This window comes from Stegostoma tigrinum, chromosome 18, assembly GCF_030684315.1.
Source record: "Stegostoma tigrinum isolate sSteTig4 chromosome 18, sSteTig4.hap1, whole genome shotgun sequence".
NCBI lineage: Eukaryota > Metazoa > Chordata > Chondrichthyes > Orectolobiformes > Stegostomatidae > Stegostoma > Stegostoma tigrinum.
In genome coordinates this window covers 48,884,711-48,908,948 of record NC_081371.1, presented here as the reverse complement: position 1 = coordinate 48,908,948, position 24,238 = coordinate 48,884,711, and the positions used below count along the sequence as shown (strand labels likewise).

At 41.8% G+C, this 24,238-nt stretch overlaps 1 protein-coding gene across 4 annotated transcripts in view; it reads left to right on the top strand.

Annotated features, from left to right (window-relative positions):
- The window catches only part of cep290 (centrosomal protein 290), a 139,926-nt gene that overhangs the window by 6,584 nt on the left and 109,104 nt on the right, over positions 1–24,238 (top strand). For all 4 annotated transcript variants that reach the window (XM_048548846.2, XM_048548847.2, XM_048548849.2 and 1 more), the window contains exons 2-12: positions 6,305–6,417; positions 6,510–6,587; positions 8,270–8,339; positions 8,453–8,499; positions 11,660–11,803; positions 13,685–13,738; positions 14,127–14,279; positions 15,867–16,049; positions 18,701–18,790; positions 18,871–18,993; positions 20,443–20,566. In XM_048548846.2, coding sequence (XP_048404803.1) covers positions 6,316–6,417; positions 6,510–6,587; positions 8,270–8,339; positions 8,453–8,499; positions 11,660–11,803; positions 13,685–13,738; positions 14,127–14,279; positions 15,867–16,049; positions 18,701–18,790; positions 18,871–18,993; positions 20,443–20,566 — 1,168 coding nt within the window. In that variant the 5' untranslated portion in view covers positions 6,305–6,315. The remainder of the gene's footprint in view (positions 1–6,304; positions 6,418–6,509; positions 6,588–8,269; positions 8,340–8,452; positions 8,500–11,659; positions 11,804–13,684; positions 13,739–14,126; positions 14,280–15,866; positions 16,050–18,700; positions 18,791–18,870; positions 18,994–20,442; positions 20,567–24,238) is intronic.

Below are 24,238 nucleotides of genomic sequence, written 5' to 3'. Positions count from 1 at the left end.
CCATTTCCCCAGCCCCACCCCTCCTCTCTCTATTTATTTTCTGGCTCCCTTCACCCTCCCCATTTCTGAAGAAGGATCTCAACCCAAAACGTCAACTTTCCTGTTCCTCTGATGCTGCCCGGCCTGCTGTGTTCCTCCGTCTCCACACTTTATTGAATTATAATTGTTTGTAAAAACTCAATTTCAAAAACTGAAGAAAACCTCAGGATTTATTTGTTGACTGTCTTTATCGTACTTACTTTAGAAGAACAAGCAGATGTTCGAAAAGGTGTGAACTATGTTAGAGCCCTTGCTAATGTTTCATTATTTGAATCTTTATTTTTATTCTTTTATTAATTTTGAATTGTGAGCTGTAAATGACTTGTGGATTTTGGGACAGGTTGTAGATAAAGGGAAAGAACAGATCAAACAAGTATTGTTTGTTTGTGAGGCCAGGCCTGGAAGATAACTGCTGGCTGATCCTTGACTGCAAAGTTTTTAAACGGATACTGCAACAAGAGTACTGTGTTTAAACAGATAGCAGAAGTTAGCGATTAATAAGATTCAATACCTGGAATTAGTTCTGACAAGTCTAGAAGAGACCCTATGTTCAAACAGATTTTCATGGAGTGACACAGTATTGAAACAGTCCCTCCAGTCCAATGAGTCCATGCCAAATATAATCCCAAACTAAACTAGTCCCATTTGCCTGCTCCTGGCCCATATCCCCCTAAACCTTTCCTATTCATATACCTATCTAAATGTTTTTCTTAAATGTCGTAATTGTACCTGCATCCACCCCTTCCTCAGGAAGTTGGTCCCACACGCAAACCATCCTGTGTTTAAAAAAAATTGCCTGTTTTGTCTTTTTTAAAATCTCTCCTCTGACCTTAAAAATATGTCCCCTAGTCTTGAAATCCCCCATGATGGGGAAAAGACACCTACCATTAACATTATATTTTACAAACTTCTATTAGGTTGCCTCCCAACCCTCCTACACTCCAGTGAAAAAACCCTAGCCTTTCTTTAGAACTCAAACCTTCCATACCCAGCAAAATTCTGGTAAATCTCTTTTGAACTCTCTCCAGCTTAATAATATCCTTCCTATAACTGGGTGGCCAGAACCAGATAGGGTATTCCAGAAGAGGTTAGGAGAGTGGGCAAAGAAGTGGCAGATGGCATACAAGAGGCAAAGTGTGAGATAGCTTTGGTATCACGAATAGCGGTATGGACTATTGTCTACATGAAGAGAAAATTCAGAAATCTGAAGTGCACAGGATCTTGGGAGTTCTAGACCAGGATTCTGTTAAGGTAAACTTGCAGGTTGAGTTGGTAGTTAGGAAGGCAAATACAATGTCAGCACTTATTTTGAGAGGACCAGAATATGAAAGCTGAGGGGATGTACTTTGTGAGGCTTTATAAAGCTCTGGTCAGACCATATTTCGAGTGTTGTGAGCAATTTTGGTCCCCATACCTCAGGAACAATGTACTGGCCCTGGATGGGTCCAGAGGAGGCTCATGAGACCAATACCAGGAATGGAAGGCTTGACATATGAGGAACTTTTGAGGACTCTGGGTCTATACTTGATGGAGTTTAGAAGGATAGGGGAGTGTGAGGTGGGATCTAATTGAAACTTACAGGATACTGAACGGCTTGGACAGAGTGAACGTTGAGAAGATGTTTCCATTAGCAGGAGAGACTAGGATCCAAGGGTCCTTAGCCTTAAAGTAAAATGAAGACCTTTTTATCATAGAATCTCTGCAGTGTGGAAACAGGCCATTTGGCTCATCAGGTCACACCAACCTGCCGAAGAGCATCCCACCCAGACCCGTTTCCCTAACCCTGCATTTCCCATGTCTAACACACCTAACCAAAACAACCCTTGGACACAATGGGCAATTTAGCATGGCCAGTCCACCTACCCTGCACATTTTTGGACTGTGGGAGGAAACCCACGCAGACTCAGGGAGAATGTATAAACTCCACACAGACAGTCGTCCAAGGCTGAAATTGAACCTGGGTCCCTGGTGCTGTGAGGCAGCAGTGCTAACTACTGAGTCATCATGCTGCCAAAATTAATTGCTTTGAAATTCTACTCGCTGTGGGGAGATTGAACCCATTTCAGCAGCAGTTTGGCCTGGGTCTCTGAATTACTAGTCCAGGAGACATCACCACAAGACCACCACCTTCCCCTCAACGATCGGAGATAAAGAGAAACGTTTTCAGTTGGAGAGTGGTGAATCTATGGAATTAATTGCCGCAGAAGGCTGTGGAGACCAGCTCATTGAGTATAATTAAATCAGTGATAGATAGGTTCGTAAATGTCAAGGGATTCAAGGGTTACAAGGAAGGAGCAGGTGAATGAAGCTGAGAAACTTATTATACATGATTGAGTCTGCTCTGCCATTCAATGAGCTGAATGGCCTAATTTCTGCTCCTATGCCTTGTGGTCCAAGAGGCCTCACCAATGTCCTTTACAACCTCAACATGACTTTTAACTTATATACTTAGAGGACTGAACAATGAAGGCAACCATGCTGAATGCCTTTTTAACCATCCTGTCTATATATGATGCAATTTCAATGAACTATGTACCTGCACCCCTAGGTCCCTCGATTCTACACTACCCAAGGCCCTACCATTAATTGTATAAACCCTACCTTTGTTTGTTGTATCAAAATGCAGTACCTTGCATTTATCCAGAATGAGCTCCATCTGCCATTTTTCAGCCCGTTGACCTATTTGATCAAGATCCCTTTGTAATCATAGAAAATCTGCTTCGCTGTCTATTCTGCCACCAATTTTGGTATCGTCTGCAAACTTCCTAACCATGGTTTCTATATTCTCACCCAAATCATTTATGTAAATGACAATCAAAAGATGACCCAGAACAGATCCCTGTGGAACACTGCTGGTGACAGGCCTCCAGTCTGAAGAGCAACCCCCCTCCCATTACACTGACTTAAGCCAATTATGTATCCAATTAGCAATTTCACCTTGAATCCCAAGTCACTTAACTTTACTAATTAGTCTACCATATTGAACCTTGTCAAAGGCTTTACTGAAATCCTAATAAATAACATCTACTCCTCTGCTTTCATCAACCTTTTTGGTAACTTCCTCAAAAAGCTGAGTCAAGTTTCTGAGATGTGATTTTCTTCAGTCAAAACCATGCTGACTATCCCTAATCAATTTTTGCGCCTCTAAATGCCCATTAATCCTAACTTCCTTAATCACCTCCAACAATTTACCCACAACCGAAGTCAGACTCACAGATCTACAGTTACCCGGTTTCTCCTTACAACCTTTCTTAAAGGTACAACATTACAGTCATCAGGCACCTCACCTGTAGCTTGAGATGATGCAAATATTTCTGCAATTGGTCTTGTAATTTCCTCCCTTACTTCCTACACCATTCTGGGATACATTAGATCAGGTTCCAGCGATTTTATCCACCTTTATATTCTCTAAGACCTCCCAAACTTCCTCTTCTATAATATGAACTGTTTTTAAAACAGCTAAGTTATGACTGCATCCACAAACCTGCCTGCCCTGGTCGACCCATCGTCTCAGCCTGCTCCTGCCCCACCGAACTCATCTCCACCTATCTGGACTCCATTTTCTCCCCTTTGGTCCAGGAACTCCCCACCTATGTCCGTGACACCACCCACGCCCTCCACCTCCTCCAGGACTTCCAATTCCCTGGCCCCCAACACCTCATATTCACCATGGACGTCCAGTCCCTGTACACCTGCATTCCGCATGGAGATGGCCTCAAGGCCCTCCGCTTCTTCCTGTCCCGCAGGCCCGACCAGGCCCCCTCCACCGACACTCTCATCCGCCTAGCGGAACTCGTCCTCACACTCAACAACTTCTCTTTTGACTCCTCCCACTTCCTACAGACTAAGGGGGTGGCCATGGGCACCCGCATGGGCCCCAGCTATGCCTGCCTCTTTGTAGGTTACGTGGAACAGTCCATCTTCCGCACCTACACAGGCCCCAAACCCCACCTCTTCCTCCGGTACATTGATGACTGTATCGGCGGCGCCTCTTGCTCCCCAGAGGAGCTCGAACAGTTCATCCACTTCACCAACACCTTCCACCCCAACCTTCAGTTCACCTGGGCCATCTCCAGCACATCCCTCACCTTCCTGGACCTCTCAGTCTCCATCTCAGGCAACCAGCTTGTAACTGATGTCCATTTCAAGCCCACCGACTCCCACAGCTACCTAGAATACACCTCCTCCCACCCACCCTCCTGCAAAAATTCCATCCCCTATTCCCAATTCCTCCGCCTCCGCCGCATCTGCTCCCACGATAAGACATTCCACTCCCGCACATCCCAGATGTCCAAGTTCTTTAAGGACCGCAACTTCCCCCCCACGGTGATTGAGAACGCCCTTGACCGCGTCTCCCGCATTTCCCGCGACACATCCCTCACACCCCGCCCCCGCCACAACCGCCCCAAGAGGATCCCCCTCGTTCTCACACACCACCCTACCAACCTCCGGATACAACGCATTATCCTCCGACACTTCCGCCATTTACAATCCGACCCCACCACCCAAGACATTTTTCCATCCCCACCCCTGTCTGCTTTCCGGAGAGACCACTCTCTCCGTGACTCCCTTGTTCGCTCCACACTGCCCTCCAACCCCACCACACCCGGCACCTTCCCCTGCAACCGCAGGAAATGCTACACTTGTCCCCACACCTCCTCCCTCACCCCCATCCCAGGCCCCAAGACGACATTCCACATTAAGCAGAGGTTCACCTGCACATCTGCCAATGTGGTATACTGCATCCACTGTACCCGGTGCGGCTTTCTCTACATTGGGGAAACCAAGCGGAGGCTTGGGGACCGCTTTGCAGAACACCTCCGCTCAGTTCGCAACAAACAACTGCACCTCCCAGTCGCAAACCATTTCCACTCCCCCTCCCATTCTCTTGATGACATGTCCATCATGGGCCTCCTGCACTGCCACAATGATGCCACCCGAAGGTTGCAGGAACAGCAACTCATATTCCGCCTGGGAACCCTGCAGCCTAATGGTATCAATGTGGACTTCACCAGTTTCAAAATCTCCCCTTCCCCCACTGCATCCCTAAACCAGCCCAGTTCATCCCCTCCCCCCACTGCACCACACAACCAGCCCAGCTCTTCCCCCCCACCCACTGCATCCCAAAACCAGTCCAACCTGTCTCTGCCTCCCTAACCGGTTCTTCCTCTCACCCATCCCTTCCTCCCACCCCAAGCCGCACCCCCAGCTACCTACTAACCTCATCCCACCTCCTTGACCTGTCCGTCTTCCCTGGACTGACCTATCCCCTCCCTACCTCCCCACCTACACCCTCTCCACCTATCTTCTTTACTCTCCATCTTCGGTCCGCCTCCCCCTCTCTCCCTATTTATTCCAGTTCCCTCCCCCCATCCCCCTCTCTGATGAAGGGTCTAGGCCCGAAACGTCAGCTTTTGTGCTCCTGAGATGCTGCTTGGCCTGCTGTGTTCATCCAGCCTCACATTTTATTATCTAAGTTATGACTGTTGTTGAATGGTGATTGAGGCCTCGGGAAGATCAGTCTATCAGGATGGAATCAGAATTAAAGTTTTTTATTTGAACAATGTTTTCTGAGACATGGTTTTGGCTACCACTGACAAAATAGCATGAAGAAAGCTCGCTGTCAAACTTGATACGCCAACTTCCAGAAGCCCAAAGTGTAAAACTTGAGTTAGAATTATTGTCACCTGTGCCTGGGTGAACTAAGAATGTAGACCTGATTGATGTCTCAGAAACAGTGTGTTGTGGAAGTGATTTAAATAGTCTGGCCAGTTTTGTTATTTTCTTTTATTTATCCCTTAACTATATTTGTTTGTCCTGTCTGTCTTTTGTGTGAATGGGGGGCTGAAAACAAATGTTTTAAGTTGGTTTAATATTCTCTGTTCTAAAGTTATTGTGTATCTAATAAATAGTCATGTCTTCTTTAACTTACGGGGCCGATGTCTGGAAATTAATTCTTCAAAAAGCCTGGGAAGGTTATGCAAAAGTCTGGCCAGGAACCATTGGAGCGACTATTTGGTGGCGTTTAGTTTAATTTTACTGAGTTACGAATACAGAGGTAGAAAGGCTAATTTTGGTTCTGCTGTCTGTTGCCCTGTCATAACTACCGTCTTGCAGTGGTTACCGCAATGCTTTCTTCTCACCCAAAATATTACTTGCATATTTTTTAAATACCAAACTGAGATCTTTTATGCTCGAAGTACATTTATGATTAATGGCATCATTCAAATTTTCGTTGACATTTTGAACATTTTCTGTCCAACAGGGTGAACAAAGATGGCGCCCAGTCTGGATTGGGTTCAATTAATGAAAGTCGATCCAGACTCATTGCCAAGTCGAGAGAAACTGGCAGATAAGTTGTTGGATACAATATCCAAGGTGTCTCTATTTGTTTCAGTTTGCAGTTTAGTAACTATAATTATTTTTTGCAATTAATAATTTTATCAATAATGGTGAGTCTTTATGCATAGGTTGAAGGAAATGAATTGACAACAGAAGACCCAGAGAAGCTGATTCAGCTTTTTCGGCTCACCCAGTCCTTAATGAAGGTCTGTATCAAAGACGCTTCTTTGTTTCTCCAATACTAGAATGAATGTTTAGTAAAAGAAATGTATTCATGCATCATAAACAAGACGTGGGACATTTATAGAAGATCATTAATTAAGTAACAACCAATTGTTGTTATTCCATGAAGCAGCTTATTTTCACCTCATGTAACTCATCATAAAGAATTTAGACTGATAATACTGTGTTTAAAATAATGTTATTGATTTGACGAGAAGTGTAACAGGGAGAAATCTGGATCTTCTGGCTGTAAATTTTAAAGGTCTGTGGAACTAAAGCAAACAAGAAGTGTCAGCATTGATTTTCTGAAACAAATTTTAAATGACTCTGGAAGCAATTAGCATGTAAATCAGTATCTGTAGAAAGAATAAACAAGTTGACATTTCAAATGTGGGGCTTTTACTGGAATCGGAGGAAGTTGAAAAAACAGAAGAGAATGGGAGAAAACCCGTAAACACAAGCGTATGTACACCATGTGTAAAATGATTAAATGAAAATAAGAGATGAGTAATTGGGTGAAGTAATGTTAACATGACATTGGGGTTGTAATGGTCCAAATTTAAGTTATTCACAAGCCACGTTTAAATTTTTTGTGGGGGGGGGGGGGGCGCGGTGGTGGTGGCGGTGGCAGCGGCGGCAAGGGACGGGGGAATGGATTTCTGAAAATGTCATAGGACTAGTAATCTTAAACCCCAGCTGAAGAGTTCAAATTCCATCCTGTCAGATGGCGAAATTTGAATTCAATAGCAAGCCAATCCAATGATTGCCATATAATTATTGATTATTCTAAAACGCTTTCTGGTTCTCTGCCCTCTTGGGCCTTTCTCTCATCCTTACCTGGAGTCAGACCCACAGCAATGTAGTTGACTTTTGATTGCCCCTGGGAAATAAGGAATGGTGCATAAAAGCCAACAACACCCACATGCCATGTATTAACCAAAATATTATAAAAATAGTCCCGGTGATACCCACTTTTCGTTGATAGTTGTGTCTTCAGCTGCCTGGGCCATCATTTTGGAAGATCTTCCTTCAGTCCTCATCTCTACTTTGCTTTCCTCCTCTACAATGCTCCTAAATACCTGTTTGTCCAATATTTTGTGAGCCAGTATCATATTTTGTTTTATAATCCCTGATGAAGTGCTTTGTGGCTTTTTGTAATGTTAAAGGTGTTATTTAAGTACAGGTTGTTGGTGCTCTTAATACATATATGAATGTATATGGCCAAGAGTTGGTGGTTCACTGGCCACATATGGAACCAGCATGCAGTAGTAAAGAATTGGTAATAGCAGGGCAGCGGGGGTGAGGTAATAATAACTCAAAAAGATACCCCGTTTAATTTCAGAATCATTATGAATAACTTGCCTATAATTAATATGGTAGTCCAAATTAATGCAGTACTCTTCTACAATTCTCTACCTATCTAATGTTCATTTAGTAGATAAACCAGGTGCAAAAGGTAGTTGCAGAGCCATTTGTTAGTAAGTGTTTTTGCCAAAGAGTAAAAATCTGGTTACACAGCAGCATAAGAAAAGTTGAAAAATGAATTATATTGGACGGAAGGAACTTGGTAAATTCAGTTTGAATTTATTCTCTGACTGTTAAAGTTCACCTTAATCTGGATTTGTATGCATGATCAAGATGTTATATGTCTTTAAATTATACACAGATGAAAGCACAAGAGGTTGAGTTGGCTCTTGAAGAAGTTGAAAAAGCAGGGGAAGAACAAGCCAAGACAGGTAACTCACTGTTTTGTAGTCGTTTTGTTTTTCCCTGTATGCTTGGTGTTACCTTACAGGTTGCAATGAACAATTAAATGTAGGCATTTATTTGTTATTTATTTACTCCCTAGAAAACCAGCTGAAAGCAAAAGTTCTTAAGCTAGAGAATGAGTTGGAGGTAAGTGTGAACTTTTATTGTCTTCCTTCCCGTAATGTTAGTACATAGATAAGAGGAAGGATTTAAAAAGGATCTAAGGGGCAACTTTTTCACGCAGGTGGTGTGTGTGTGGAATTGGTTGCCAAAGTAAGTAGCGGAGGCTGGTACAATACAACATTTAAAAGGCATCTGGATTGAAATATGAATAGGAAGGGTTTACAGGGATATGGCCAAATGGGACTAGATTAATTTAGGATATCTGATTGGCATGGATGAGTTGGACCAAAAGGACTGTTCTCATGCTGTTATGACTCTATAGATATGCTTAAAGTCTAAAGCTCAGAAACATACCATTTTTCCACCTGGTCATGCCAGCTTTATAAAATAAAAACATTCTCCTGCACCTTTTCATCTAAACACACCATGCTGAACCAAATACTTTAATAAATCCTTTGGGTTTTACGGATGCTGACTAAGACATTGGAGCAGAAGAAGGCCGTTCAACTCATTGAGTCTGGTCTGCTATTTAATCTGATCATGGTTGATCTGATTACCCTCCATTTCACTTTACTGCCTTTTCCCCGTGACCCTTGATTCCCCCATTGATTAAAAATCTGTCTATCTCAACCTTGAATATTCTTAATGACGCAGCCTCAACAGCTCTCTATGGTAAAGAATCATGAAGAATCACAAACCTATGAAAAAAGAAATGCCTGTTTAACTCTGTCATAAATGTGCAACCCCATTTTCTGAGATTATACCCTGTGGTTCTAGCCTCTCTCACAACAACCTTTCTGTGTTCATTCTGTCATGTCCACTGAGAATCTTAGATAACAAAGTGTGGAGCTGAATGAACACAGCAGACCAGGCAGCATCTCAGGAGCACAAAAGCTGATGTTTTGGGCCTAGACCCTTCATCAGAAAAGGAGAAGGGGGAGAGGGTTCTGAAATAAATAGGGAGAGAGGGAGGCGGATCGAAGATGGATAGAGGAGAAGATAGATGGAGAGGAGACAGACAAGTTAAAGGGGCGGGGATGGAGCCAGTAGAGGTGAGTGTAGGTGGGGAGTTAGGGAGGAGGTAGGTCAGTCCAGGGAGGATGGACAGGTCAAGGGGGCGGGATGAAGTTAGTAGATAGGAAATGGAGGTGCGGCTTGAGGTGGGAGGAGGGGATAGGTGAGAGGAAGAACGGGTTAGGGAGGCGGGGACGAGCTGGGCTAGTTTTGGGATGCAGTGGGGGGTGGGGAGGAAAGAATCTTGTATGTTTCAATAAGGCCTGCGCTCATCTTTCTATATTTTAAAGTGTGCAAATCCAACCCAGTCTACCTTTCCTCTTCTGAACATCTCCCCATACCTGTGATCAAGCTCATGAACATTTTCTGGACTGCCTCCAATGTCAACCTACCTTTCCATCAGTAAGGGCCCCAAAACTATTCACGTTATTCCAGCAGTTGTCTGACTAGTGCTTTGTATTGTTTTAACAAAATATCCCTAATGTTATACTCCATTCACTTTGAAATAGAAAAAAATTTGCTTTAATATGGACTTAAATATGAACTCATGCCTTTTGAACCAGTAACTTGTGAGAAGAAGCCGCAGGCTAATATTTGAGCATCTAATTTCAGGCTGGCACTCCAGCTGAGGCATTGGCCCATTATCTGAGACACTGTTTTTAGATAAAATGCCAAACTCAGCTCATATTTAATTGTGGAAGACTAATAGATTACAAGTTTCCAACTGACCAACATTTTCCTTGGACACCAGAGTTTGACAGATAATCTAATTTGTAGTTTTTGAGATGCTATACAAAAATTGCCTGTGTGTATGTCAAATGATAGCAGTAACTATACTTCAGAAGATACTTATTAACTGTGAAGTAGTATCCAGTAGGTTTCAGGTAGTTTTAACATTTCTCAAACTCGCTGCTCCATGCGCGTATAGAATTATATATATGTGTCTGTACATGTACAATGTAGGGGTTGGTTAGCTCAGTTAGCTGAATAGCTGGTTTGCAATGCAGAGTGATGCCAGCAGCTTGAATTCAGTTGCCACACCTGCTGAAGTTACCATGATGGACTTTCTTTCTCAACCTCTTCCTTCCTTAGCACATGGTGATTCTCCAGTTAAACTGAAGTAGTCGCGTCTTTCGAATGTGAAAGCAGCGGTATGGTTCGCTAGGCCGACGTAAGCCAGGCATTTTATCTTGTGTTTGACTTAAAAATTAGAATAAAAAGAGAGAGACAAGCATTTATATAGCAAATCTATCCCCCTGGACGTTGGAAAGCACTTTCGAGTGAATCAGTATGAAGGAGTCAGAAGTGTCACGTAAGAAAGTCTTGAAATTTTGAAAACCTGACAGCCAATTTACACATAGTAAACTCCCACAAATAGCCATGTGATATTGACGAAGTAATCTTATTTGATACAGTTGATTGAAGAATAATTATTGCTCAGGATTCTGGGGATATCTCCCCAAATTTTCTTCGAAATGTTCTCCTGAGGGAGTAAGTGACACTTTACTTTAACACTTCATCCAAAAGACAGTCCCTCCAAAAGTTGAAAATCTCCTTTAACATTGCACTGGAGTGTCAGCCTACACTTCTGTGCTTTAGTCTTGGAGGTGGAAATTGTGGCCATAGCTTCCTGGGTTGGGAGTCAGTGCTACCAATTGAGCTACAGTTGATACTGTGCATCTGATAACTTCCAGTCTGCAAAAAGAATTTATTTCCTAATCTGCAGCTATCCTTAGCATGTGCAAATAAGCACCTGACCTTTGTGATCTTAAGGGGACAAGCCAAATGATGCAGGTTGCACCAGTATGGCAGAGAAGTACTTCATAGTTGGCAAATACTCAACAGTGTGACTTATGGACATGGCCAAAAGACAGCTGCGATAATTTTACTTTTTTTTAATGTTCGAATTATTCTCTGAATGACAACTGCACCTCTGCAGAATTGTATTATTTCCTGGTAAACATGGGGCAATTTTTGGCACATGTCATGGAAATGGAATGACATAGGCTTTGTTCTCATCCATACATATTCTGGTGTGTGATGTTGATATGAATCATAGTAAAAGATTTTCATTGCACATGTCATTTCTATATTTCCACGTCAGTTTATTGTGACTTGAAATGCTTAGGTATTCAGAAGTGAGCAATGCTCCACTTTGTTTCTGTCCCAGATGGCTCAAGTGAGTGCTGGTGGGCGTGATACCCGATTCTTGCGAGAAGAACTTCGTCAAGTGGAAAACCAACTGCAGTTCAAAGACCGGGAGGTTTCAGAAATGGAAAAAGAGCTAAACAAGGAAAAGAAAATTGTTGAGCAAGTATGGAAACTGAGCCGAGGGCAACACCAGATGCAATGTGCTGTGATAATTTTCTCTGTTCGTCTTTTAAATTGGACTTGTGAAAAGAACGTGATTAGAAAGATATGAAATTAGAATTTACAATTTCAAAACAGGCTATTCAGCCCAACTAGTCTCTACCAACCCCCTCTCATGAACATGAACATCCTTTTGCCAGCCACCCTCTCCATCCCACTTAATCAGCACAACTTTCAACTCCTTTCTCCTTTGTGTATATCTTGCTTCATCTAAATACATCTGTGCCATTTTCCTCTATCACTTGCATGAGTTGCCCATTCTCACATTCTCTGGGTGAGGAAGTGTATGGATTGGAACCCTCTGAATGCATCCTAGGGTTATACATGATTAAATGAAAGCATACAGTTTCAGGATATAACCAGCATCAAATGCAGGGGTAGGCTAGCCGTAGAAGAAATTTCATACTGTTACAACTGTGATATATGTGACCCCAATTTTCAGTGGAGTGCCATGCCCTTTGAATGCCACTGATAACCCCTGGTTGTGTCAGGGAAGAGGTCATAGCTGCATGAAGTATGGTGTGACCTATCCAGATGAATGCTTTCAACAGACATTGCTACATGAGAGAACCTAACAATTGAAAGATATTCTTACTTCACATATCTGGCTCAAACATTAAAGTATGATAATGCAATGTTCACTGTTCATTGAACTAGAATATGATGACTGAAATATTCTGTTTTGAGCTGCAGATTTTCATCGGTTCACTTTAATAGACAGGGCTAGGAAATGGTGGGCTGTTGAGTCATGTGGTCCAAAAGCAGCAACTTTTATCACAGTTTTGAAATGTGCACAGTTCAAGATTCCATCACTGCTTTAAAGAGAATCCCCACGTTCTGTGAAATTTGGCTAGTAATTAGGCAGTGCAAATACATGACTAAATTTGCTGGCCACTGTGTATTGCAGACGCCACACAACAAATTATTCTGCCCATTGTCTTAAGGGTGAGATTCTCAAAGTTACCAAGCCTTGCAAATGAGCTAGGGAACTTTCCTTACTGCGCAGTTCCAGTGGTAGTGTAGAACAGTTGTTCAAAGTATGTTAACCAACTCTAATACTCTTAAATCCCTAACTGTAGTGCAGCAAATTGCACAGCGACAGGTATTGAGAGTCAGAGACAGGAGGATTTGGTGTTGCAAGCTGTTGCTCTTTGCACAAGAAGTTCCATGATCTGAAACAACTCCCAGGCTGCATTGTGCAATGTCTGGGAAGTCACAAGGGCCTAGTTTTGGTTTATATCCCAGAGATTGTCTAGTTTTAATCCATCCCTCCCAAGTACAGGTCAACAATGTTCTGATACAAGATGGTTGTGTGGGCCTACTTTGTGTCTTTGGAATCTGGGAAATGACGGAGACAAAGAAAATAATCTTGTAAACTACTTAGATAGCAATAATCTCGTGTAAATGCCTGCATATGTGTGCCACCAAAGCTGTACCATATTTATTAGTAGTCCATGCTAAGTCCCCATGCTTCCTAAAGTCCTTTGTTCATTTATCATGTTTGCCCCTAACCAAGCACAGCAGAGAGGAAGTTGCAGACCTCTTGCAGAACCTTTGTGAAACACCCTTCTGCGTGGTCACATATATTAATCTATCATTTTAGAAAATTAATAATGCAGTTAAATTTTCTACAACTGACGTCCGTTCTCGCAACATCGATGGGGAGTTTGCTGGTTGCAACCTGCAAAAAAAGTGATAATTTCATAATGTAGTAACTGCTTAATATTTTTTACGGCACCAGGAAGCTACTCATGATTGTTACTAGGCTGCTCACATTTTCTGTATTATACAGTACAGATATTTACCTTTTTATGGTGTTCTTTAGGTGGGAATTCGAATTAAGGAGATAGAAAATGAAAACAACAAACTAAGAAGAGAGGTTAGTGATGAAAACACACAAATCTAATTGTGAATACTAATTAAATGAAAAACATATTTGCAGGCCATTATAACTATTTCAGCTTCTTTACTTTTGAGTTTTGCTTGTTTTTAAAGCTTTCTTGCTGTCTCATTAATGATTTTCTCACTAAAATGTTTGTCCTTGCTAACATGACTGTCTTAGTCTTTTCTTTCTCATTCACTTTTCTTTGTCAAAGAAAAAAAGACTTAAAAGAGAGGTAAGAGCATCATAAAAATGCCTGGCTAAATAACTGATGATCACTATTATTAGTGCAATTAGACTACATCATTATTGGTTTCAAGAATGTGTGTCAGTTATCTTGTGGATGAAATGACTAAATCATCTGGATTATTGATACTTTTTGCAGAATGATCAATTACGCCAAGATGTTGTTGACTATCAGAAACAAATAGATTCTCAGAGGGAGACTCTTCTTAATAGAAGAGGAGATGATTCAGACTGCAGAATACAGCTGTCCAAAAAGAACAAGGAGCTTGCACAATATTTGGATGAAATTCAGGTACTTCACATTTTAAAATATTCCTCTGCATTTTCTAGCTAGTTATTCCACCTTGTATTTACTTTCGTTGATGGAATGAGGGTGTCACTAACACTTGTTGGCCATCCCTAATTGACCTTGAATTGAATGGTTTGTGAGGTCATTTCACAGGATTGTTAAGCGACAACCACAACTGTGGGTCTGGAGTCAGATGTAGGCCAGACCAGGTAAGGATGGCAGGTTTCCAGGTCATGAGGTGGGTTTTTACAACAGTTAGTGATTGTTGTCATGATCACATGATGTCATGATTACTGAGACTCGAACTTCAGCTTTACTAATCTAATTTAAATTTCACCTGTATTCTGGAGAATTATACTGAGTCTCCATGTAATGAGTTTAGCAACATTATCACCACACCATCATCTTCCACGTATGTGAATGTGTCTATATTTTTACAATTCCATGGATGTCTTGTTTTATCTAAGAACAAGGGACACCATGCTTCTCGGGTAAGGGAATCTGCTAAATCTCATCTAGTTTATGATGATCTGCATTGTTGCCTCTTAATGTCATTCAGACAGCTGAAAACACAATATTTTTCAAGGGTCTTGTGGATTTTGATCACCAGTTGGTGAGCCTCTGATAGCCAGCCCACCACCAAGGCCTCTTGGCCAATCTTGAGCTGGCAGCTTGTCCTTACACATCAGCACCAACCTATTGTAGGTGCCTGCTGCTGGTACTGCACCTACCTGAGGCCACGGATTGCACCGCATCAGTGAGCGATGGCAGGTCACAGGCAAGGTTTATTGGCAACAGGGGAAATGAGCTCCACTTGGCTGTTCCTTTCGCAATTCCAGGATGCTGAATGCCTTTGAACAGGAAGCCTCCAGACTGAAGCCTATGAGTAAATATTGCCAGGTTTGCTCATCATGCTTCTCACATGTGAAGCCCTATGCCCATCGCTGGTTCAACACCAGCAGCAATAGGATGAGTAACTCAACATGTCCACTTTGGCTGATGGAAAAGCCAACCACTGGCCTCACAATGTGGACTTGATTGGATGCTCCTGCCTGATAAAATGCCCCTTCCACCAGCAAAGATGCTGTGGAGGAGGGATTAAAACTTTTCCTTCAGTTGTAAAGAATTGGCCACAATAAAAGTAGCTACTGTCAGCTTGTTATCTGGGTAACCAAAGATAGGCAATAAATATTACTCATTTCACCATGAGTTTTGAGGGATACAATACAGGACAGGAACATTTGGTTGGAATAGGTTAACCTTTATCTTATTGAAAGGTAGGGAAGACATAAGATGCTGTATGGCTTACTCCTGCTCCTATTTCTTACGTCTTTATCTCACATATATCACATTAATAAACAAAATGCCAAACAAAGTGAGACTGTTGGTGCTTTCACTGATTAACACCTTTCACAGTGAAGGTTGCAGAGCCTTCCAGACTAAGTCTTTCATAATTGAGATCATGCAAGTGTACACAATGTTCTTCACCAACTGTGTGGTTCAGTTTTTAGAAAGATTAGGCAATGCTCTTTGGCAGCAAATTGTTGATTACACCTTTTGAATTATTGTGGTTTTCTTTTCCCCGTCTAGAATTTATCTGAAGCCAATGAAAAGCTGGAGGCACAGAACAAACAGTTGCAACAAAAACTGGAAGAGTCCGTGCAAGAGATGGACAAGATGACTGATGAATACAACAAAATGAAACTGATTGTGCAGCAATCTGACAGCGCTATGGATCAATTCAAACGAGAAAAGGGGCAGCTGTTGCTTCAGGTAAGGGGAAGACTTACTTCCATTAATCATAACTAATTGAATCAGTTAATGATATCAAATCACTGGCCTCTAGACTTTGAAAACCCAAATTAAATTTCTGCTTGTGGCTGATGTTCATCTTATGGCCTCTGAAGGTTGAGGTTGGCAGACTCCATTAGGTCTTTGCAGGAAGGACAAGAATTGCGGTCTCAGTAGAAGCCCGCCTTGAGAGCAGACTATTTTTCTACTAAGCGCAAACCAAACACTTAGTATCACTTGCCTGATACTTCAACATTCAGAATCAATCTGAGTTAAAATTGAATTTATTGGCAAATTGTGGTCAAATGTAAATTTAAATTGTACATTAAATGACAGATCTTAGAAACTGGCTTCGTAACCCATTGAGATTTTACTGACCACACTGTCACAAAGCCCTTCAAACTCTGTCTTTCAGAGACAATTTCAGCTTCTTTCCTGTGAGCTAGTCTGATCACAGCTGAAAGCAATGCATAACCAACCCAAGTTCCACAGGCAACGTGTTTACCATAAATGGTATATGACTGTAGGCCTTTCTCGACTTAGGCTGAATGGGGTAGACCTAAAATATTATCTTTTGGTGACAAAATAGCTACAGCAATTTATTCTCAAATCCAATTTGGACACTCTTCTTCAGTCTTCCCTCTTCTGTGACACTGGTTTCATCTACTATTGATCGATTGAAACCATTGATCCAAGATTTTTATATCTTTTAAACATTGTCAGTTTGCAGTTTTGACATCAAAACTTGTTTGTTTTTGCTTTCATTGTAAACTCAAAGTCAATTTTATTTCTATGTTTGCCTCCTTCTTCCTCCAGTTCAGTTTCTGTTTTGATTGCAGTCTGTCTCAAACAAATAACAATTCAGTTTAAAAAGCAAGCTTAAGAATATTCTGCAGGGAGAAGCACTGTTCCACACTGGCAAATGACCACGCTGATCAGTCAGCTAAATTTTTTGTGTTACTCAATGCTTTTGTAGGCTAAATTGTGTCAGTAGTGAAGTTTGATTGAAGGTGGAAGGTGAGATGCCTTTGAGAATGAGAAGTAATACTGAAAAATGGCTGGTTGACTATAAATAGAGGGAAAGGCAAGTTGGGGACTGCTATTAATCTTCTATCATTTTTACCTCCCATTCCAAAACAGATTACATGCTTGAATTGAAATTTAAACATGGGATGTTTTATATAAGTATGACACTAGCTGAATTATTGCACTGAGATACAGAAGGTGCCTAAAACAATGTGTTGTTATTCCCTTGAAATGTATGCAGTTGATTGATGTCAAAGTTATTTTAAGATTATTAAGTTCGTATAGTTGAATTTAAAAAGGATGTTTAAGCAAAGTTAGCCTTAAGGCTCATGAAAGGATTGTTAATCAGCACATTTTTTGTTGGGTGAAATCAGAAGAAATGTGGAGAGGTACTGAGCTGCATGCAAAATGAAATTCAATTGGACTTTTACTAATCAAGAAGGAAATTAATAGAGAGGGAGACTGAGGAAATGTCTCAAAAAGATGTGATCCATTTTTTTAAAATTAACCTTCATAAGTGACCAGTTGTTGTAATTAGCTTTGCCTTCAAAGCATCTGAATTGATAGTCCATTTCCGTAGCCCCGACCTGACTGTACTTCGACCAGGCAATCAGACAGACAGAAGTCAGAGCAAGGGTATTTGTTTCAAGTGGCACAAGCATGAGAAGTGAACTTTCAGAATAAATTGCAACATTTGGTCTTTGAATGGCCACCAAAGACTTGGGAAGAAACAACTCTCTCCTTGTATTGAATCATTTTATAATCTGGTGTTGGACCTCGTGGTTTCATGATGAGTATGCATTTTTCTGTATATATCTCAAATAAATCAGATTATTAGTCTTAACCTGAATAAGATGGCCCACCAATGTATTATTTATCATCTTTGGGTGTTGGTTAGCTCGGTTGGATGGTTTGCGATGCAGAGATATGCTAACAGTGTGGGTTCAATCTCTGCACTGACCTGAAGGACTTTATTTCTCTCCCTCTCCCCTCATCTGAGGCCTGGTTGGGAGAACTATCACCAGTCATTGCTCTGTAATGAGAGAGAAGACCGATAGTCTGGTAAGACTGTGAAGATTTTTCCTTTTTTATTTACCACCTTGATGTAAAGTATTAAAATCAAAGGATAATTATTAACTCCACGGCATGCTATCCTTCATAGAGTCATAGATGTCTACAGCATGGAAACAGGTGCTTCGCCCAGTTTTCAGTTCATACAAAATTTGGTCTGCTTGTGGAACATAGATGAAGGTGTTGGCGGAAAATCAAATCTGTCGTGATAGGCATAAAATACTTGATGAAATAGAGAAGGTGACCCTATATCAATGGTTTAGATATGTAGCAAGGCAACAGCAGTAGAGATTCAGTATGGTGCATGGCAAACTTAAAACATGCATCACAGAATGTGATCCACTCCTGAAGTGCGATTCACACAGATTTATTTAAGGGCAAGATATTGGACATTTTCTTTAAAACAAAAGCTACATAATATGTTGTGAATGTGGTAGGCTTTATTAATCTGGAATTTTGAAGTTAATTCAGTTGAAAACTCTACCTCTGAATTCAAGCTATTTCTGCCAACACTGTCATATCATTCCTATAAACAGGTACAAGATCTGACCAACCAGCTGCAAGCCACAACTGAGGAAGATGATCCTGTGATGTTGGCAGTAAATGCAAAGATTGAGGAATGGAAGGTAAATGTCACTGCTTGTTTGAAATTGATCTAATTAGCAATGGCATCTAAGATTTTAAGGCTACATTTGAACTTTTACAGAAAGTATTGTCTGCCAAGGATAAAGAAATCAGCGAGTATCAACAGAAATTGCAAGAACTTCGAACGAAACTAGTAATTGCTGAGTTTGATAGTGACAAGAGCAGCGTCATTACTCTCCAACAGGTGTGCCAATTGGTCAAATGTTAATTTTAACCTCTTCCATTTTCGTAATTTCTTAGGTAAGCCATGCTTACATTACTAATAGACTTACTTTTCACCTTATTCACTGCAAACTATTCTTAAGATCTAAAAATATGCTTGCCTTCAACCTTTTCAATTGCCGTCCTTCAATTGTGGTTATCTTTAGATCGTAGAAGAACTCTAAGTAGTAAGTACATTTCTATTACTTTACAATTAAATGCATCACAATTTTCCTTCACTCACCTTCTGTAACTATTCTCTTTTCTGTTCTATTTACTTTCCAAAAACATTCTGTTTAGCTGTTAACAATTCTCTAATGCGCAAAATCACATTACAAAGGATGAATAACGTTAAAATTGGTCATTTAGTTATAACATTTTGGATAACAATTGAAGAAAATTGCAACATATTTGGAAATTGCTTTCCTTTCAGTTATGTTGTTTTCACTTTACCTAATCTGCCCTGCAATTTGTTTTAACTCTAAAATAAACATTCAGTCAGGATGCTTTTCTAACAAAAGTGTTCAGGTTTATACTTGGGGTGAATGCTGCGAGAAAGAATCACTTTATGATAGTTCTTGATTTTCAGTTATAGTGTTTGAATTTTACTTCACAGCTTTTCAATAATGGAGCAAATGTCTGTATTTTGTATACTACCATCTTTGATATTTATGGCACCTTTGGAATAATTTTGCAAAAGGCCGCAATTGTGATCAACACCACTCCTAGTTGAAGTACTGCATGCGCAAAATCAGAGCGAAGCTTTTGAACTCACAACCAGCGGCAAAGCTCTGTTTATCAAACAAATCACTCAATCTTAGGCTTGATATACAAACAACTACAAGGCATATCTCCCAATGTTCTTGGAATCCAGTCAACATGAATAACTGACAGGGGTGGGTGGGGGAGTGGCCGGGGGTGTATTACCACTGACTAGAAACTGAAATGGACCATTTGAGCCATACAAATACTATAGCCACAAGAGTGGGTCAGAGGCTAAGAATTTTGTGGTGAATTTATCACCTTCGGCCTCTCCAGTGGTTTAATTCTTCAATTCCCTGAAAGAAATAAAATTTTTCTAAATATGAGGATCACGACTTGTTGCTTAGTTATAAGCAATTCCTGCCAACAGTGGACAACTGTAGACTTTAAAGGTTTAATTCGGCTTAATTCTTAACATGTCTTTTCTCACAAGATTCTTTGCCCTCTGATGTAATTGTTGGTTTGAACTTGTCTTGGGCATCGGCCTTTTTGAACTTGACTAAATGTGCTACTGTCGCAATATGTTATTAAGTTCTGCTACACAAGTTATGGTCTTCTTAAAGTCATTGTTTTTGTTTGTATTTATGTTTATTCCCCATGTGCAGTTATTGCCATATAATCCAAGGCTTCACTACTAAAAAGTGAATGTGATAAAAATGTTTCTTTCCAGGTCCTGCAAGAACGTGATGATCAAATTAAGGCTCTGGTGGGACAAATAGAACAGTACACCAAAGAAGCGAATCATAATGTACAAATCATTGAAGACTTGAAAATGCAGCTAGAGAAAGAATCAAGTACCAGTCTACATGAACTTTATTGTATATAATCTGAAGCAAATAATGTAACATTCAAGCAAGGAACAACAGTAGGCCACTCAGCCCTTTGAACCTGCTCTGCCATTCAGTAAGATCCTGGCTGATCTGATTTGAACCTCAACTCTACATGTCCCGATAATCTTCCATTCCTTTGTAATCAAGGACCTATTTACCTATACTTTGAAAATATTTAAAGATTTTGCAACCACTACCTGTTGAGAAATTCCAGAGACATTCAACCCTCTGAGGGGAAAGAAAATGTTCTTCATTTCGTGCCTTAAATGGGTGACCCCTTGTTTTTAAACTATAGTCCTTTGTTCTAGATTCTCCCCTAAGAGGAAATATCCTTTCCATATCCACCCGGTCAAGCCCATCAGGGTCTTATATATTTCTGTTAAGTCACTTCTGACTCGTCTAAACATAAGAGGATACAGCTGTAGCCTTCATAATGCAGATGGAGATAGCAAGAACTGCACATGCTCGAGTCAGAGATGATACAGTGTGGAGCTGAAGGAACACAGCAGGCCAGGCAGCAGCAGAGGAGCAGGAGAGTTGATGTTTTGAGCCTAGATCTTTCTTCAGGACTGGGGAGGGGAAGGGAGCCGGGAAATAAATAATGGAAAAGGGGAGGGGGAGGATAGGTGGATGCAGGTAATGGGTAGTGGGAATTGGTCAGTGGGAAGGGTGTGGTGGATAGATGGGGAAGGAGATAGACAGGATAGTGTCAGGTCAAGGAGGCGGGGATGAGAGGGAGGGTTGGACATGGATGAGGCCGGGGATGGGGAGATTTTGAAACTGGTGAATTCTATATTTAGGCCACTGGGCTGTAGGCTCCTGAGGTGGAATATGAAGTTTGTTCCTCAGTTTGCATGTGGTGTCACTGTGGTGCTGGAGGAGGCCCAGGATGGACATGTCACCTAGGGAGTGGGAGCGGGAGTTAAAATGGTTGAGGACTGGAAGATGTTATTGATTATAGTGTATGGAGCACAGTGCTCCACAAATTTGTCACCGAGTCTGCAAGAAACCTCCTCCCACCCACCCTCCTGCAACTCACCTCCTCCCACCCACCCTCCTGCAACTCACCTCCTCCCACCCACCCTCCTGCAACTCACCTCCTCCCACCCACCCTCCTGCAACTCACCTCCTCCCACCCACCCTCCTGCAACTCACCTCCTCCCACCCACCCTCCTGCAACTCACCTCCTCCCACCCACCCTCCTGCAACTCACCTCCTCCCACCCACCCTCCTGCAACTCACCTCCTCCCACCCACCCTCCTGCACCTCACCTCCTCTCACCTACCCTCCTGTAAGCTCCATATCCGGTAACCGTCTCTGCACTGGCATCTATTTCAAATACACTGGCTCCCAGAGCTGTCTTGACTACATCTCCTCTCACCCATCTTCTTGCAAGAATATGATCCCTTACTCCCAAGTTCTCCATTTCCGCCGCGTCCGTTCCCAAGATGGAGCGTTCCACTCCCGCACAACCCAGATGTCTTCCTACTTCAAGTACCGTAACTTCTCTCCTCCGGTGATTGCAAATGCCCTCAACCACATCTCTTGCATTTCCCACACTTCTGCCCCTCAACTCCTTCCCACCCCAACAAAAATAAAGGCCGAGTCCCCCTGGTCCTCACATAGCACTTCACCAACCTCTGCATCCAGCGTATCCTCCGCCACCTACAATCTGACCCCACAAGAGATATTTCCCTCCCCACTCCTATCTGGCTTTCGTAGGGACCGCTCTCTCTGCGAATCCCTCATCCACTCCACACTCACCACCAACCCCACCACTTCTGACACCTTTCCCTGTAATCGCGTGAGGTGCTACACCTGCCCCTACACCTCCCCTCTCACCTCCAACTGAGGCCCCCAAGACAGACTTTCCATATGTAACAGGAGTTCATCTGTACATCATCTAACCTGGTTTACTGTACCCGTTGCTCTCGTTGGGGCCTCCCCTCCATCAGTGAGACCAACCATTGACTTGGTGACAGATTTGAACTCCGTACACAAGAATCGACAACACCTCCTGGTTGCTAACCATTTTAACTACCCCTCCCACTGCCTGGGTGATGCATCCATACGGGGCCACCTCCAGTGTCACAATGCTGCCACACGCAAACTGGAAGAACAACGCCTCATATTCTTCCTTGGGACCCTACAGCCTGATGGCGTAAAGGTGGAATTCGCCAGTTTCAAAATCTCCCCACCTCCGGCCTCATCCCATGTTCAACCCTCCCTCTCATCTCCATCTTGACTGACACAACTTGTTCCCCACCTATCTGCCCCACCCTTCCCACGGACCAATCCCCACTACCCATACCTGCATCCGTCTATCACCATCCCACTTACCTTCCCCCAGCCCTACTCCTCTTTCCTCCATTTATTTCCTAGCTCTCTCCGCCATCCCCCAGTCCTGATGAAGTGTCCAGGCCTGAACCATCAACTCTCCTACTTCTTTCTTCATAAGGCATTCCACTCATTTCTGGTGTTGATCTAGTAAACTGCTTTCATCACATATTAACATTCTTCTGTAAGTTTGGTGACTAGTACTGTACACCGTATTCTAGATGCAGTCTCACCAATGCCCTTCATAATTGAAACATAACCATCCGATCTTCATTTTCTCCTTGCCAAAAAAAAACATTCTATTAAGTTTCCTGATTACTTGCTGTACCTGCTTACTGTGACACCCAAATTTCTGCATTTCAGAGCTCTGCAACCTCTCACCATTTGGATGGTATGTTTTTTTTCAGTTCTCTCTGTCAAATAGGCCATTTCAACTTTCCCACATTATTCTCCTTTGGGCAACTCTTTTCCCACTTAACAACCTGTCTGTATCCTTTTGTATGCTCCTTATGTCCAGTCTACAACTCACTTTCCTACGTATCTTTGCAAGATCAAATAACATACACTGAACACGATTATTTTATGTAAGCTGATTATGGCTGCTAAAACATTGCAGTAAGCTTGAAACTGAGGAGGAGATAAACCCTAAACTGTCTAATAGTGAGATCAAGTACAATAATGTACAAAAAGGAAAGGATTAAGATGTAAAAATAAGGGGACTCCCATTTAAGGTGGAGATGCTGAGTCTTAAATTTGTGCAACTCTTCCTCAGGGAGCAGTCAAAGCAGGGTCATTGAGTATATTTATGGCAGAAGTAGATCAATTTTTGACGACCGGGGAGTCAAGACGTTGTTGGAGCTAAGCAGCAAGGTAAAGTTCAGGTGATCATCAGAACAACCTTGATTTTATCTAATGGCAGAGTGGATGTAAAGAACCAAATAACATATTGCTGCTCCTAGGTTGTACTTATGACCCTGATATTCACTATCTGAAATATTTAATCGAAAGATATTGAGGAAAACGAAGGGGGATAAAAACAGAGGCTTTAAAAATGGTAGCCCAGGATTTACATTGGAGAATAGCTAACGAACTGCTTGTTTTTGAAAAGGGAAAAGGAGCCAAATTAATAATTACTCGCTATTTGGTTTTACTTTGTTGTTTAGGAATTAATGACTTTATTAACCTTCTAGGTGAAGAGAAGGTTAACACAGTAGTTAACACAGATTTCAAAAAGAAAGATGGTGTTTGCATTCCTGACACAGGAGGTCATAAAATATGATGGATATGCATAATGAAGTT